This window comes from Colossoma macropomum, unplaced genomic scaffold (assembly GCF_904425465.1).
Source record: "Colossoma macropomum unplaced genomic scaffold, Colossoma_macropomum, whole genome shotgun sequence".
Lineage (NCBI taxonomy): Eukaryota > Metazoa > Chordata > Actinopteri > Characiformes > Serrasalmidae > Colossoma > Colossoma macropomum.
Window position 1 is genome coordinate 31151474 of NW_023494795.1, and position 15437 is coordinate 31166910.

At 37.6% G+C, this 15437-nt stretch overlaps 1 protein-coding gene across 3 annotated transcripts in view; it reads right to left on the bottom strand.

The window, feature by feature from the left end:
• Window positions 1-8954: 8954 nt before the first annotated feature.
• Window positions 8955-15437, bottom strand: part of kif13bb (kinesin family member 13Bb) — a 54498-nt gene continuing 48015 nt past the window's right edge. For all 3 annotated transcript variants that reach the window (XM_036582181.1, XM_036582182.1, XM_036582180.1), the window contains 4 exons: window positions 15065-15127; window positions 14284-14439; window positions 10206-11493; window positions 8955-9420 (listed from right to left, as the gene is read on the bottom strand). In XM_036582181.1, coding sequence (XP_036438074.1) covers window positions 9182-9420; window positions 10206-11493; window positions 14284-14439; window positions 15065-15127 — 1746 coding nt within the window. In that variant the 3' untranslated portion in view covers window positions 8955-9181. The remainder of the gene's footprint in view (window positions 9421-10205; window positions 11494-14283; window positions 14440-15064; window positions 15128-15437) is intronic.

Consider the following 15437-nt stretch of genomic DNA (forward strand, 5'->3'; position numbering starts at 1 on the left):
CCTAAACCCTCAGGCCACCAGTCCTGACCCCAAACTTTACCTCATTCCGCTCCGGGAGTGTATAAATCTGTGCTAATCGTGTTTTCCTGTTCATCTGTGTGCTTCCTGGAAGTGATGTCGTTGTGCTTCGGGCGTCTCTTGCCCTTCCTGTGTCGCTAGGGCAGGAGAGGTTAACGTTCGACGTGTGTGTGTGTGTGCGTGTGTGTGTGTGTGTGTGCGTGCGTGCGTGTGTGTGGGAGAAGAGCGACTGTGCCTGTGCACAGTTTATATGTGTACTGGACTGACCGCTCTGTGTATTTAGGCGATTAAACACTTTCATTCCCTTTCAGAAATGTTTTAGAGGAACACTTCAGCATTTTTTAAACCTAATCTTCATCTGCTGTATCTGTAGCATACAGTCAGTTAGCACAGACAGAAGCACAGAAAAACGATAGACTCGAAACTCATGATAGAAGTCAACAGGCAGTGGTTCAAGCAGAACATAGAGATACATAATGAAATTGGAAACATATCGGACTAATTGCTTACATTTAAAAGTAGCATCATTGGACAGATGTTTTGATTTAACCAATACCTCAAACCAATATTGGATGATGTATTTACTGTACACTGGAAGAGCAGAATGTTTAGGTGGTGCTTGGATAAAATAATGGTAAAATGATCATGTTACATTTCTCTGTAATCCAGGTGGACTTTTTATAACGTTTTATAAATGTTTATGTATTGGTATCAACAGATGTACGTGAAAAATATCAGACATCAGCATCAGCCCATCTGTCATATATAAGCGCACCCCTGAACTGTTCACACCTTTGTGCTCTTGAGTGTGTGTAGATGTAGATCTGTATTTACCTAAGAGCAAATCCCAAATAAGAAAACACTGGTGAATTTCAGAATCTTTGTGAAAATTGAATTAAGTGGTTTTAAGAAGAAATTTCTTCTTAACAGCGATTGGTGAATGAGGCCCAGTCTTATTACAGTTATCACGTTTCAAAAGAAAACTAGTGTTTAATGACTATTTTTATATCGAATTGCAGTTTGAAAGAGGGCGATTTTCAGATCACAGGAGCTGCAATTTTAATTATTTCTTACATTATTCAGTGTTGTTTCAACAAGTGTCTCCTCTATAGTCTCTCTCATCTCTCAATATTTATGTATTATGTTTTTAGTGGATAGCTTATTTATGGATAAGGCTTATTTTATAGAATTGCATTTAAATAGCAATCGCAGTATTGGTCAAAAACATAGCAATTAGATGTTGTCCCCAAATCGATCAGCCCTAAACCAAACTAGTGTTAAAAGCACAGTGTGGTTGGCCTGGATCTAAACAACACACGCGGACTGCGGCAGCTTTGACTTTTTATTCTATTTTAATCTGTATGCTTTCTTAAATATTAACTGTTTAAATGAAAGTCTTTAATTAAACCCACATATTAAATAATGTGATACTGAATCCAACATCTTTTGAGAACCTCTTTATCTATCATAATACAATAAACGAATAAACGTTACTGCAAACACGTGCATTCATGAGCTTCTTCTGCCACATGCAAATAGCACTCCCTGCTGGAGAAACTTCAGACTGCAAGTGATTTCCAAAACCACATCCACGTGCTTTCCACATTAAAAACAAGAAGTTTTCTGCTGTTACAGCAGCGTTTTCATAATTCAGCTGAACACCGGGACACTTAATCTGTTCAGAATATACTGCACACCGGCCGTAAACGAGGATCAGAGGAACTTTCTCTTCAGGTTAGAGTTAACTTAGCTGCTTCATGCTAACTTCGTCATTTTATTTTGTCTTTTTGCTGCAGCCAGTCACATCAGCTTTCATTTTCAATTTCATTCATGTAAAGTAAATTAAGGGGAATCTGTGCAGTAAATCAGTTATTTTACTAAAACAGTGATCGCCTTTTACACATCACTGTAGGTTTACTTGTCCATCATCGTCGATATCCGATTACATCGCCCTTTTGTCCAGGCCTACAGTGTAGTCTGATATAACTGTTGCCTAAGCAGGGATTCAAACACCAGACTCCCACATACTAGGCTGACCTGTTACCTGCAATCCTATTACTATAAACTAGTGAGTGTTAACTATTTAAGGGCCAGTGGAACAGAACATGAACTTCAGCTTCGATGCAACAACAGATTGTCGCAGATCGCAGTGCTCTGCTTTTTATAAAGGATATGAGTTGCTGGAATAAACTGAAAATAAACACACTACTATAATACTGTAATACACCTTCAGTATTTATTATGGAGTTTCCAGTCGTACCTGGCAGAAAGTCCACTCTGTTAAAAAAACCCTTCCTCTACTCGCTACTGCTGCTGCTTTCAGGAATGCTTAACACATTTTTGTTGAGCTTAGCAATCATAATAATAATAATAATAATAATAATAATAATAAATACATTAGAAAACAGACCTTTTAATTCTTATCCTTGTCCAAAATCATATACTTACACAAAAAACTCAATAAAAAAAATATATAAGAAAACAAACCCAAGCCCAATGGAAAAAAACGCCCCAAACCCCATATTTCATCGTGCCCGTTGGGATCGGGTCGGGTAGCCCAAGAGGGCACTGTCTGAGAGCAAGTAGGCAGGTGCACAAGTCCCCCCCATATGTGCACATGCCTGGCAAATGGAGATTAGGTTGAAAAATGCTGGAGTTCCTTTTAAGCTGCGAGTCTTTGCTTCATTTTTGTTCTTTTTTTAAGTGATTTTATTTTGTGTTTCTGTTTTTAACAGCAGTCAGTTTATCGTGTGCTTTTCTTTTGTAATGGGAATCATGTGGAAGAGGTAACGAGAAAGTGATGCTAATAAGACGTGATTTTGTAAATGCCAAGGGATGGAAAAGTCGTCCTGCACAAATCACAAGTCCCCTGGACTATAAATCAGAGGCTCTCCTGGACTCATTCAGGCTGCCTGAAAGAAGAGACCTCTGCACGTATAGACGTAATAGTTAATGGTGTTTCTCATTTTATATTTTATTTCTTAAATGTTCAGCTTTATCCAAAGTGGATTGGAGTAATCCTAAGCTTTTTTTTTCGTATTTATTTTCTTTTTCTACGTTCATGTCCGGAGATTTGTGAGTAATAAGCTAAAATCTCAAGACCTAAACAACACTTTGTGTGCAATTGCATCAGTAGATTTAAAATGTGACATTAGTATAGAGCATCAGAGCGTCCCTCTGAGTTTGAAGAGAGAAAGAAGACTGAGTGTTCTTATGTTTAAGGGGAATTCCACCAATTTTACAAAATCTCTGCATAATTAAATGGTTAAGATGTAAACAGATTGGTTTGTCATTCAGAGTGGTTTGGTGTGAAATGCCCAGTTCTAGAGAAACTTACCAAGTCAGAATTGTTCACAGTGGTGGTGATGGGAACCAGACGTCCACCTATAAAAGCTCCCGCACAGAAAGTTATTACATAAATTGCTTACAATTACACTGCCTGATGTCTCAGACTTTGTTTTCTGAAAGTTTTGTGATGTTTTTGTCGTGGGCCGGAGACGATGCTATGAGGCTAAACAGTCCCCAGAGAAAGATTTATCACTATTATTGTTGTTCTCTTAAACTGTGAAACTCGGTTCCATCTTTCATTAGACAGTCAAGCTTGATACACTTTTAAGAAACATCTGAAAATGTATCTCTTTAATTTAGCATTTAATTAAAATTCTGTTTCTTTTAGAAAAGGCCACCCTGCATACTAACTACTAATACTACTTAATTTAATCTGTCAATGATTGTGTTTACATGCATTTACTAATCTGATCATTATCAGATTTCTGCATTTATCTGATTATTCAAGTGGTCATGTAAACAGCACACTCTGATATCTTAGATCAAAGTAAGGTCTAGAAATCCTATTAAGAAATCCGATAAAGGCTGGATTTTAGCTCAGTAATCAGATTTCTCTGTGAATGTAAACTCTGATTTCTATCGGATTTCTCAGTCTGCGCATGTGCATAAACAAAACGCGGTACCGGAAACAGCAAGCAGTGTTTAACACAGCACCCATGAGATGACGAAAAGAGTGACACAGAAACCAAATACATGCTTGACGAAATTAATGATTAAAATATTCTTCATCTTCTAGATGATGTATGTTCATATTTTCAGGTAAAGTTGCGCGATGCTTTAACAAAAAGCTGCAGCATGAAGTTTGAGTTTTACGTTTACGTCACGTCTTATTCTGCGAGTTTACTGACTGGTTGCAAAGCAGAAATCTGATTTCTGCCTGACTCATGTAGACCTGGAGATTCCCCATTATCTCATACTCAAGTGCATGGAAATTACTGACAAAATCTGGCTTTCTGCAGTTATGGGATTATTAAGTGCATGTAAACACACTCAATGTCTTATATGATTTTAAACTAATACTCATCATTTCCTTTATTACTGTTAAGCTTTATCACCTGTCAGTAAAGCACTTTGAGCTGCTTCTGGTATAAAATGTGCTCCATAAATAAATGTATTAATATATTTGCATCGTAGATATAATATCACCACCACTGTAAAGAAACGACTGTAAATTTCGCTACAGTGAACCACTTTACATCAAACACTCTAAAATGGCTTTCCATCTCAGAGACTGAATTATGCAGAAATACTGAAAAATGGTTGGAGTTCAAACCTTAAAACCTTAAACCCTGATAATCCGGCCAGTGCATCGATTTGTGAGATGATAATTGACGCGTGAGACGACTGTAAAATGAGCTGATGCGTTTCTTTTCTGCTGTCGACTAACATAAGCTTGGTACATTTTCCAATATGTAGCTATTTTACTCTGGAAAAAAAATTCTAAAGATAAACCTTTTATGATTTTTTTTTTTATGTGACCTTTCTCTCTCCAAGTGTAAAATGATCTATATTTATGAAATGCAGAATTAACTAATCAAGGGTTCTTTTATTACCTATATCTTATTTTCGTTTGCATTTTTTGTTTGGATATTTTGTTTGTTTTTTAAAGAGCAGTCTCTCTCTTTGTGTGTCAGATTCAAATATATTTTGAGAAAACAAAGCACCCCCTATATGACATACGAAATAAGCGAAAGGCCGCAGTCGCTGCCTGACCTGTTATCTGAGGATGCTGGTGAAGATTAAGGTGGTCAGTTGTTCAAAGCTGAGAGAAGCTTATAGAAAAATAATATAAATAAAATAATCCCATATAATCTTTAACTTTGTAAAGGCTGCGGGGATGAAGAATCGGTTTGTTTCTTCTGCCGTACAGTGCTCGCTTATTGTAGTGTAATTATTGGGCAGCCTTGCTTTATTTTTTGTGAGGTTGGGAATTAATAGATCAATTTAAATCAGCTTAAATAAACAAACATGCAAACCTGTGCCAAACTGTACTTAAGTGAACTGGGCTTTATAAGCCACTTTATGAGAGACCTCATTCAGAACCCTAACACTCGACACGTCACACTAGTGTTGTGATATTTAGCCGTTCACTGAGCTTTTAATGCTTTTAATCAGGGGGTGCTTTGTGTTCCAGTCTTCAGGGTTTTCACTTTCATCTGTCCATAAGCATCTCTCTTCACAAATCAGCGATTCAATAATGATGTATAATAAATAATACAATAACTATAACTTAAAAATGGCGAATAAATAACTGTATTTCAAGTAATTCAAGTAAGTTTTCTTCTCAATCATTGTATGTCCCATTTAAGAATTTAGTGCCTTTTTTGGACAGTAGACTGTTCTGTAATTAAACTGTAGTATATATGAGCGTTTTTTTGTACAGTTTCTTTGTTTAAAATGACTTTTTTTAAAACTTGTGTTTATTTTAGTATTGTATCTACTAGAGAATAAAGGTATATTGATGAACAGACCTACAGGATCTTTCTTTCACCAACTGTCTTTGTTCTGTGCCAAAGAATGTGATAAACAAGGAAAAAACAATATCGTAAAATTTAATGATTTCATGAGACACAAATGTGGGATTCATTTTGAATGGAACCTCATACCAGAAAAGCCAAACAGGCTTCATTTTAGTGTTTAATAAAACAGATCAACAGCATCTGAGGAATAAATTAGACAAGATGCATAAAAACGATCATAAATTACTTGAAGAAAAAAATAAAATAAAATGCTGCTTTTATGTGAATACCCCTCTCTATCACATCTGAATCAAATTATTCTAAAAACAAAATGATTTTAAGATTTTCTTACTTTTTTCTCTCACACAGCTGTGAATTCAATAAAAAAATTATTAAAAGAAACGAGTTTTCCAGCGACAGCATGAGAATAAACTTTATCCTTTCACTTGTTGAAAAAAAAGAAGTGAAATACTTAAACTGGATCACACAGAGATGTGTGCAATGTTTTGAAGTTTCAGGTATAAAAGGAAGGCTTTCGTGTTCTCTGTTGTAGACAGGGTCAGCGGTGGTTTTGAGCTTTTGTTCAAACAGAAACATTTATCTGAATGTATATACTGTACGACTTACACCCCCATAAACACATTCAACTCACATAAGACATGAAATATTATTACATAACAGCTTTAAACCCAGAGGCCACAGAAACACATTCATATAAAGCAGCTCCCAGTAACCACGTCGAAATCAGCACCCATTCAAAAAGCTAGCCAACCGTCCACCACTGTATAGTGCATGTTTTATTCCCCTTAATGTTTAGGGCCAGTTTCCCAGACTGGGATTAGGACTAGTCCTGGATTTCGCTGGATTTTAAATGGAGATTTTCCATTGTTCAGCCCATGACCGCGCTTATCCCATCTAAGGGCTGGTGTCCCAGACGCAGATTAAGCTTTAGAGTAGACTAAATAGTACTTTATGGTTGGTTTCCTGACCCACATGAAGTCTGATTTTTAATAGCAAAACACCATTAGCATTAGTCCAAGACTAGGTTTAATCCAAGTCCAAGAAACCAATGTAGTCTATATGGATCATCACTGCCATTTCTGTTTAGTTCAGGTCAGTGTAGTGGTGTCTGGCACATTCAGTGTTTCACAAATCCCCTCCCGAGTGGGGGAAGTAGGTTTAGCCTCCAAATGAGTGAAGAGTAATTTGACATGTTGAGATTCTATTTAACTTGATTTTTATTTTTCAATTTACATGTGAAAATTTACTAATTAAATCATTTCTTACAAGTTAAAAACTGAATTGTTACTAGTCGAAATGTAATATTTATTAGCGGATTAATTTTGATTGTAAATTGAATTTCTAAGAATAAGAAAAATAGGAAATTAAAATTAAAATGGATTTCCATGGAAAACAGAATTTCAACATGACAATTTAATTTTGAATTGTATGTAAATAATGACCATGTTACACTTAAATTCTTATTAGTAAAACATGTTACTGCAGTTACAATGAATTGGAAAACAGCTCAAATTCTTACTAATGAGTAATGAAATCTAATGTAATTCCTACAATTAAAAGTTGAATTTTTTTTTCCCCTGTATACAAGTTTATATTTTATATACGTCTTTTTCCTATTGTCAATATTTTCTGAACAAAAAAAAACTTTGTTTCTTGAAGAAAAGTTAAAAGCATCTTTACCCAATAGTTAGCTATTATTTACACTTCTTACCTTAAAATTCATTGTTGAGAATTTAGTTTTTTTTTTTTTGCTTTGTTTCTGGTGAAAATAATGCACTGTGAAAAGACACCAGTGCACTATTCTTTTGAATCTGTCCACTTTATGAACAGGTTTTATTTACTGTGACATACATTTTGAGTACAATAGTGCTGTTTTATGAATCTGGCCCTTTATTTTTTACATGTGAATTTATCACCTTAAAGACATTTTGGCCCTGCTTTAAGTTTACATGTAAATGCAATCTCTTGGAAGAGGTTTTGGTGATACCTTCTCATAAATTAAAATAACGTGCTTGATGTGTTTGCTTCACTCCTACACTTATACCATAGATTAGCTGTAGACGGCAGTACATTATCCAGAATTATCAGTGATTATGAGCACAACAGCAGGAAAAAGGAATGCAACACATGCATGCTGGTCATTCGACTCTGTGGTCAAAATCAAGCATAAAATATCTTTAGTTATAGGTTTAGGTGGGTCACTGTACATTGTATACCTGCCTGTCCACCCACAGTTCAACAACTATACAAATACAAATTAAGTCCAAAAATTATACTGTTTTCTCATTATTTTTCTAGGCATTATTTGTTAAAGATCTGTTGCTTACCATACCAAGGTCATAATGTCAATGTGCAGGCATCTTTTAAGACACTGCATTTATTGTGACTAGAGGCCACTTTACCCACTATTTGGGTTCTACTGGCTCTAAAATGGCATGCTCGGACCCCGACGATTGCTATTTGTGATGTCGTTTGTACACGTAGTGGCCACAATCCACAGAAATAAACGCAATCTTTTTGCAGACAAAAACAGTCTGTAGCAACTGTCTTGGCTGCAAACAATGAAACTGTTGGAAAGAAAAAAAAAAAATTAAGAATATCCGAAAATTAAACCAACTTCACTGCTCACAAAACGTGGCTCTATTTTGATGTTTTGGTAACGTTATCTTGGTTCTGATGGCTGAATGACAATAAAAACACTGTGTCTGTGTGTTGGCTGAATAATGACTGTGAGCTGGTGCTGTGCTGTGTTTCGGGGAGAGGAGAGATTCTTTCTTTGAACTGTCTGCTGGCAGTAGATCCCCCACCCCTTTACCCAAAAAGTCAAACATACACGATTCACGTGAATTCAGCACTCAAAATGATGCCAAAAGTCGACATGTTTGCACATACGCCACTACAACGGGTTCAAGCCTAATCCTAATCCATATCTGGGAAAACAGCCCATACAGTTTAACATACTGCACAAACCCCAAAAACAACATCCAGCGGTCATTCTGACTCCTGTAATAATCATGATCCATCTGAAACGTCCCTGAGATGAACCAAAAAGCTGATATGTAAATGATGCAAACAGCCATCATTTAAGGCACTTTCTGTAGTAATTGAGCAGTGCAGCAATATTTGACAAAAAACATTCATCATCAGGACAGAGCCGGCACACAAGGCACCACGGTTTGATATGTAATACCGCGCTAGTAGCTTGTTGCGTTTAACAGCGTATTACACCCATTCAGTGTAGTGACCTGCCAAACTCATGGGAAGCAGCATGTAGCCATTAAAACAGAAACAGTAGTGAGGACTGATGGAAAAAGCAGTTCTGTTCAGCTTTTTGTTCAGCTGTTCCAGGACTTCCTGTTTTCTCCTTTGCGTGCCCCTCCAGGACCCTCACCTTTGGCCAGCGCAGTCAGGGCTGCCAGGTTGGGGCTGGAGCCAGAGAGGTTCTGCTTGCGTTTCTGTCGTCGTCGTTTAGCCGTGCCTGAAGCACGAGAGACTCTGTCCGGCCTCACTAGAACACCATAGCCGGGGTTACAGTGGAAATAATGGCGGCCGCCCACTGAGCCATCGTTTTTACCTGATAAAGAGCGTGTCGTTAGCCAATGTACATAAAATAGTATTTGTCAATATTTCTTTTTTTGGGGGGGGACAACAACAAGTTGTTATTAAATGGTAAATAATTTACTCTAACGACATTTACTTTCTTGAAAGTTATTATCCATCTTAAAATTTGATTACCATTTTTTTAAATATGAAACATTCTTTATATACAAAAATAGAAAAATAGTTCATTATAAACATTAGTTTTGAAGAAAAAATACTGGATTATTACTGATATCAGTTGATACTCAAGGCATAAATATAGGTATCGGAATCAGAAAAGAAAAAGTGGTATGGTGCCATCTCTAATTAAAAACAGTGATTCCAAACTTTTGAATGGTGCTTGCCAACACATTAGTGGTAGTACACAGTCATATGCAAAAGTCTAAACACCCTCAGTCAAATTATACATTGACTTTCTAGGTGAAAATATGTTTTCATATCCTCTACAGAGAACACACTTAAATATGGCATTTATCTGCACATTGTAGTGCACAATGTCTATTTATTTGCTGGGTTCAATACATTGGAAAATAATAAAACAGAATATAAAATGTGTCTAACTTTTGCACAAGCCACATTTTACATTCTGAACATAATGAAAAAAAATAATTTGGCAAATAGACAGTAATTGTGCATTACAATGTACCGAAGTGTGTTCAACAAAACGCCATTTGACTGGAGGTGCTCAAACTTTTGCATACGACTGTGTATAAAAGGTGTTAAGGCATAGAAACGAGTAAAGAAAAGAAGCACACATACCTGCTGGGACATCGAGTTCCACACCGACCCAGATGCCGTCTGCAAAGTCAGTCGGCCCAATGTAGCGCACTGTGCCGTTTTTGTTGTTGCCTACTGTCACATATTCATCCTCCTTCAGCCAGTCGGGGATGGGACCTTCCTCATGGACTTCCTCCGTATCGGACAGGATCTCCAGCTTTTCCAAAGGGTCACTCAAACCTGACAGTGGATCGATGGTTTCTTTGACCTCTTCTTCCTCCACCTCATGAATGATCCCTTTAAAGGACTTCAGGCCTGAAGCCTTTACCTTCTGGATTTTGAATGGGTTTGATGCGGAGGTCTGGGTCTGAAGACTCTGCGCCAGTGGCTGAACTGGCTGCTCTTGCTTTACTGATGGTGCTGGTGATGGGTTTACTTCAGGACTGGGGCTTGGAGTCTTTATTTGGGCCAAGGATTCTGTGGCCCTGGTTTGGGCATCTGCATCAGGAGCTGAGGCTGGTGAGTCAGCCAGGAGTACCTGAGAAGCAGCTTGGTTAGATGGTTGCGCTACGGGGGGCAGGTCAGCCAGGAGTACCTGAGAAGCTGGTTGGTTAGATGGTGCTGCTACAGGGGGCAAGTCAGCTAGGAGTGCCTGAGAAGCAGGCTGGCTGGATGGTGGTGATATGGGGGGCAAGTCAGCTAGGAGTGCCTGAGAAGCAGGCTGGCTGGATGGTGGTGATATGGGGGGCAAGTCAGCTAGGAGTGCCTGAGAAGCAGGTTGGCTAGATGGTGGTGACACAGGTTTTTGTTGAGGCTCTTCGGAAGCAATGGAATCCTTGGTGTGAGCTGAAGGCTCATAAGGCTGATCAGATAGAGATGAAGATGTTATTTCTGATGGTGAAGTAGTTGTTTTTTCTGCAGAAGTGAGGATGGAAATAGTAGAGCTTTCTTGAGTAACAAACTTTGGGATTGCCTGGTCAGACATCTTGGCTATTTCAGATTGTTCCTCTTTAAGGCTGGCATGTTCTGCCCCATGCTGTGGAGTGATGTTGATCTTTACAGTGGCATCACTGCCTTTCTCTGGTTCCATTTCATCCGCAGTTTCAGGAGTTTCCTGTGGTTCTGGTGACTCCAAGCTGAACTCACATGGTAGATCTGTATTTGAGACCAGTGTTTCTGAGAGAGTTGCTGTGGAGATGCTGGTGGAGATGTAGCCGCTAGATGCAGTGCTAACAGGGCTGTGAGTGGAGTTTTCAGTCTCAGACTGAACGTGAGTGGAAACCTCCACAAACTCGGGCAGGTCATCTGTTTGACTTTCTGTGACTGGGGTCTGCACAATCAGAACAAAGAGGAGATTCAGTTAAGGGTGGGCAATATGGCAAAAACGTATCATCTTGATTTCTGAAGACAAGTACAATGATTTTTTATAATTCAACAATTGTAAACATAAAATAAATAAATGACAATAGAATAACAAGCAACTGCTCATTACTATGCAGCCTATGTAGTTACTAGTTGTTGCTTAGAGGTTCTCTAAAATCTGTCTTTTCTAAGCTACATGCAGTTGTTGAGTTCTAGAAGTATTAACCTGTCAAACTTATTTTCAGATTTACTATTTTATCATCATCATCATCTTCATCACATATAAAAACACGTGTAGGGTCACTGATGGCTTTGGATAGTACAACCCCATTTCCAAAAAAGTTGGGACACTGTGCCGAATGTAAATAAAAATAGAATGCAATGATATGCAAATCATGTAAACCATATTTTTAAAGGACAATACTACAAAGACAACATATCACATGTTGAAACTGAGAAATTTTATTGTTTTTTGAAAAATATATGGCCATTTTGAGTTTGATGCCAACAACACATTCCATAAAAATTTGGGACAGGGGCCTGTTCACCACTGTGTTTCATCACCTCTTCTTTTAACAACACTCTGTAAGCGTTTGGGAACTGAGGAGACCAACTGCTGTAGTTTTGAAAGTGAAATGTTTTCCTGTTCTGGTTTGATATAGGATTTCAGCTGCTCATCAGTTCAGGGTCTCCTTTGTCATATTTTCCATTTCACAATGCGCCAAATGTTTTCAGTGGGTGACAGGTCTGGACTGCAGGCAGGTCAGTTTAGCGCCCGGACTCTTTTAATACAGAGATGGATGCAGAATGTGGTTTATCATTGTCTTGCTGAAATAATCAAGGCCTGAAAAAGACGTCATCTGGATGGAAGCATATGTTGCCAAAACATGTATCTATTGTCCAGCATTAATGGTGCCTTCACAGATGTGCAGGTCACCCATACCATGTGCACTAATGCACCTCTATACCATCATGAATACTGGCTTTTCAACTGTGCAGGGATAACAAGCTGAGTGGTCTTTAGTCCGGAGGACGGAGTGTCCATGATTTCCAAAAAGAATTTCAAAGGTTCGTCGGACCACAAGACACGTTTTCCACTCAGTCCATTTTAAATGAGCTCAGGCCCAGAGAAGGTGGCAGCGTTTCTGGATCCTGTTTATGTACGGTTTCTTCTTTGTGTTTTAGAGTTTAAATTAGCATTTATGGATGCAGCGACGAACTGTGTTCACAGACAGTGGTTTTCAGAAATGTTCCTGAGCCCATGCAGTGATTTCCACTACAGAATCATGTCTGTTTTTAATGCAGTGCCATCTGAGGGCCCCAAAGATCATGGCCAGCAAATAATGGTTTTTGGCCTTGTCCATTGCATACAGAGATTTCTCCAGTTTCTTTGAATCTTTTAATGTTATTATGTACTGTAGGTGATGAAGAGCAAAAGTTATTTTTTATTTTACATTGAGAAATGTTATTCTTGAACTGTTGATCATGCAGTCTTTCACAGAGTGGTGACCCCCTCCCCATCTTTACTTCTGAAAGATTCAGCCTCTCTGGGATGCTCTTTTATACCCAATCATGTTACTGAGCTGTTGTCAATCAACCACCAGGTGTTTTTTTAGCATTACAAAAACAAAAACAATAAAATATCTCAGTTTAAACATTTGATATGTTGCCTTTGTACATATTTTCAATGAAATATAGGGGTTAAAGGATTAGCACATGAGTGTATTTTGTTTTTGTTTACATTTTGCACAGTGTCCCAACTTTTTTGTGTTGTAGACATTGTGACCCCTGGTTCCCATCACCACCACTGTAAAGATATGTGATACATAACAATGTAATGTCTCTACAATGAACCATTTTCACATTAAACCACTCAATGAAATTGTTTACATCTCAACAATTAAATTATGTTGATATTTGGAAAAATCAATGTTCGCCTTTAACCAACCTGATCTGTTCTGGTATCTACCTAACATTTTCCCCCATATGTTACACTACCACTCAAGATTTTGCAAACACTGGTCTGGTTTTTTGCTGTTTTTTTATTAAGTGATAACTTATACAGTGCAGATTGAAATGCTATTAGCTAGACACTAGAAGGTATTTTAAGATGTTTTGTTCTATATTTCAAGCTTGTTGGGAACATCCAACAGTTACTGTTCATAGTTATTTTTTAAAAAGTTATTTTTAAGAATTTTTTTATTAAAAGTTTAAAATATGAGGCATTCTTGATTTTAATTACTCGTTTATCTACATTCTTAATGTTATACAGCTTCCTCAGTCATTAATGAATCTTCTACAAATCTGTTTGTTCATTCTAGTCAAAACTATTGTTTTTTCACAGCTTCCTAATAATTATTGAAATATGTGAAACTGTAGAAACGTTATAATCATTTCATACATTTATCTGCAACTTTTTTGAAAACAGGGGTCCCAAAGTTTTGCACACTAGTGGAGATATAAGCAAACGTCTGTGGTCTAACTGGCCACTAAAAGCAAGTTGCATTTAGAAAACTAAAAGGAATTACATACCATTGACTGCAGAAACTGTCCTTTACTCCAACATTACAAAAGGGTAAATGTCAGTGACAAAGCGCAACCTCAGATTAAAATCGCTTTAGAAGTTCCTACATGTAATTATGACTTGATGGGATGTTCATGTACATTTCTTACATTGAGAACTCATAACAATTCTGAGGCAATCGTGAAATCAGCAAAAGTGAAGTTGCAGGAGATAGAATAAAAAAATAACTGTTACCTGGACATCAGGTGTCTTTTCTGTGCAGACATCTGACCCCTCAGTCACCTGCACTGTTGCTGAGTTTTGCTCCTTGTGTGAAGAAGATGATGAAGCAGAAAATACTGCAGTTTCCATGTTCTCGGCTGCGAACCGTTGTGAATTTTCCTCAGGAGCCTGTGGACACCAAACCAATTTAGAGCTGTCTATAATAACACACATTTCAATACTACATGTGTTTGTGACACCATTAACCCTTGTGTGGTTCTCTTGTTTCTGGTACTCAGTGGTCTGGTGGACCCACCGCATTGTTGTTTTTTTAAATCAATACAGCTGTAACAATTTATGTAAAAATACCAGATGTTTAAAATATTACAAGTGACCAGGGTAGGGTTCATTTTTAGCAGCTGTAGCCAATCAGCAGCTGCAGCCAGTCAGCAGCCTGTCTTTGTTGTCCACCCTCACACACACACACATACATATATACAAACACATACAGACACACACTAACAGCAGGCCATGTATGAGGAGAGCAACGTAAAGGGACACAGCACCTCCACACTTTTATTCCCTGTGGGTTCACCCAACACCACATGTGTAATATAAATGTGTGGGGGGTGAACAGTGTGAAGTCATAGAAAATGTGTTATTACATATGTTCTTCACAGAAAATGAGCAAAGGCCAAGGAATCTGGGTTTGAAATAATAATAAATCGCATAATTTCTTCTTTTGGTAAACACTAAAAATGGGTCCTACAGACCTGAACAGCACACAAGGATTGAAGTGACAGAATAAACGTACCAGTTTAGGAGTCCTGAGGTTTTCCTCTAGACTCGCAGACTGGACTATAATACGGGGAACATTCTGTGAAGGGTTTAGCAAAAGAGTTTGTTTACACATCATAATGCAACACTTTCATGAACTTCCTAAAATATCAACAGAATGTCAAATTACTCAAATTTGTCTCTCAAATTATGCTCCATCTCTTATGATTTCTCAACATATACCTGTAAAACCTGTGATCATTTCTGAAATCCACAATCAAATAAATAATTATAAACAAGGGTTTAACCCCTTAAACTGCAGGTTTTGTATTCAGCTCTTAATCTTATTAGACTTCTTATTTAGTGTCTATCACAAAACTAATAAGTTAGGTAATTATGAGGCAGAGAAA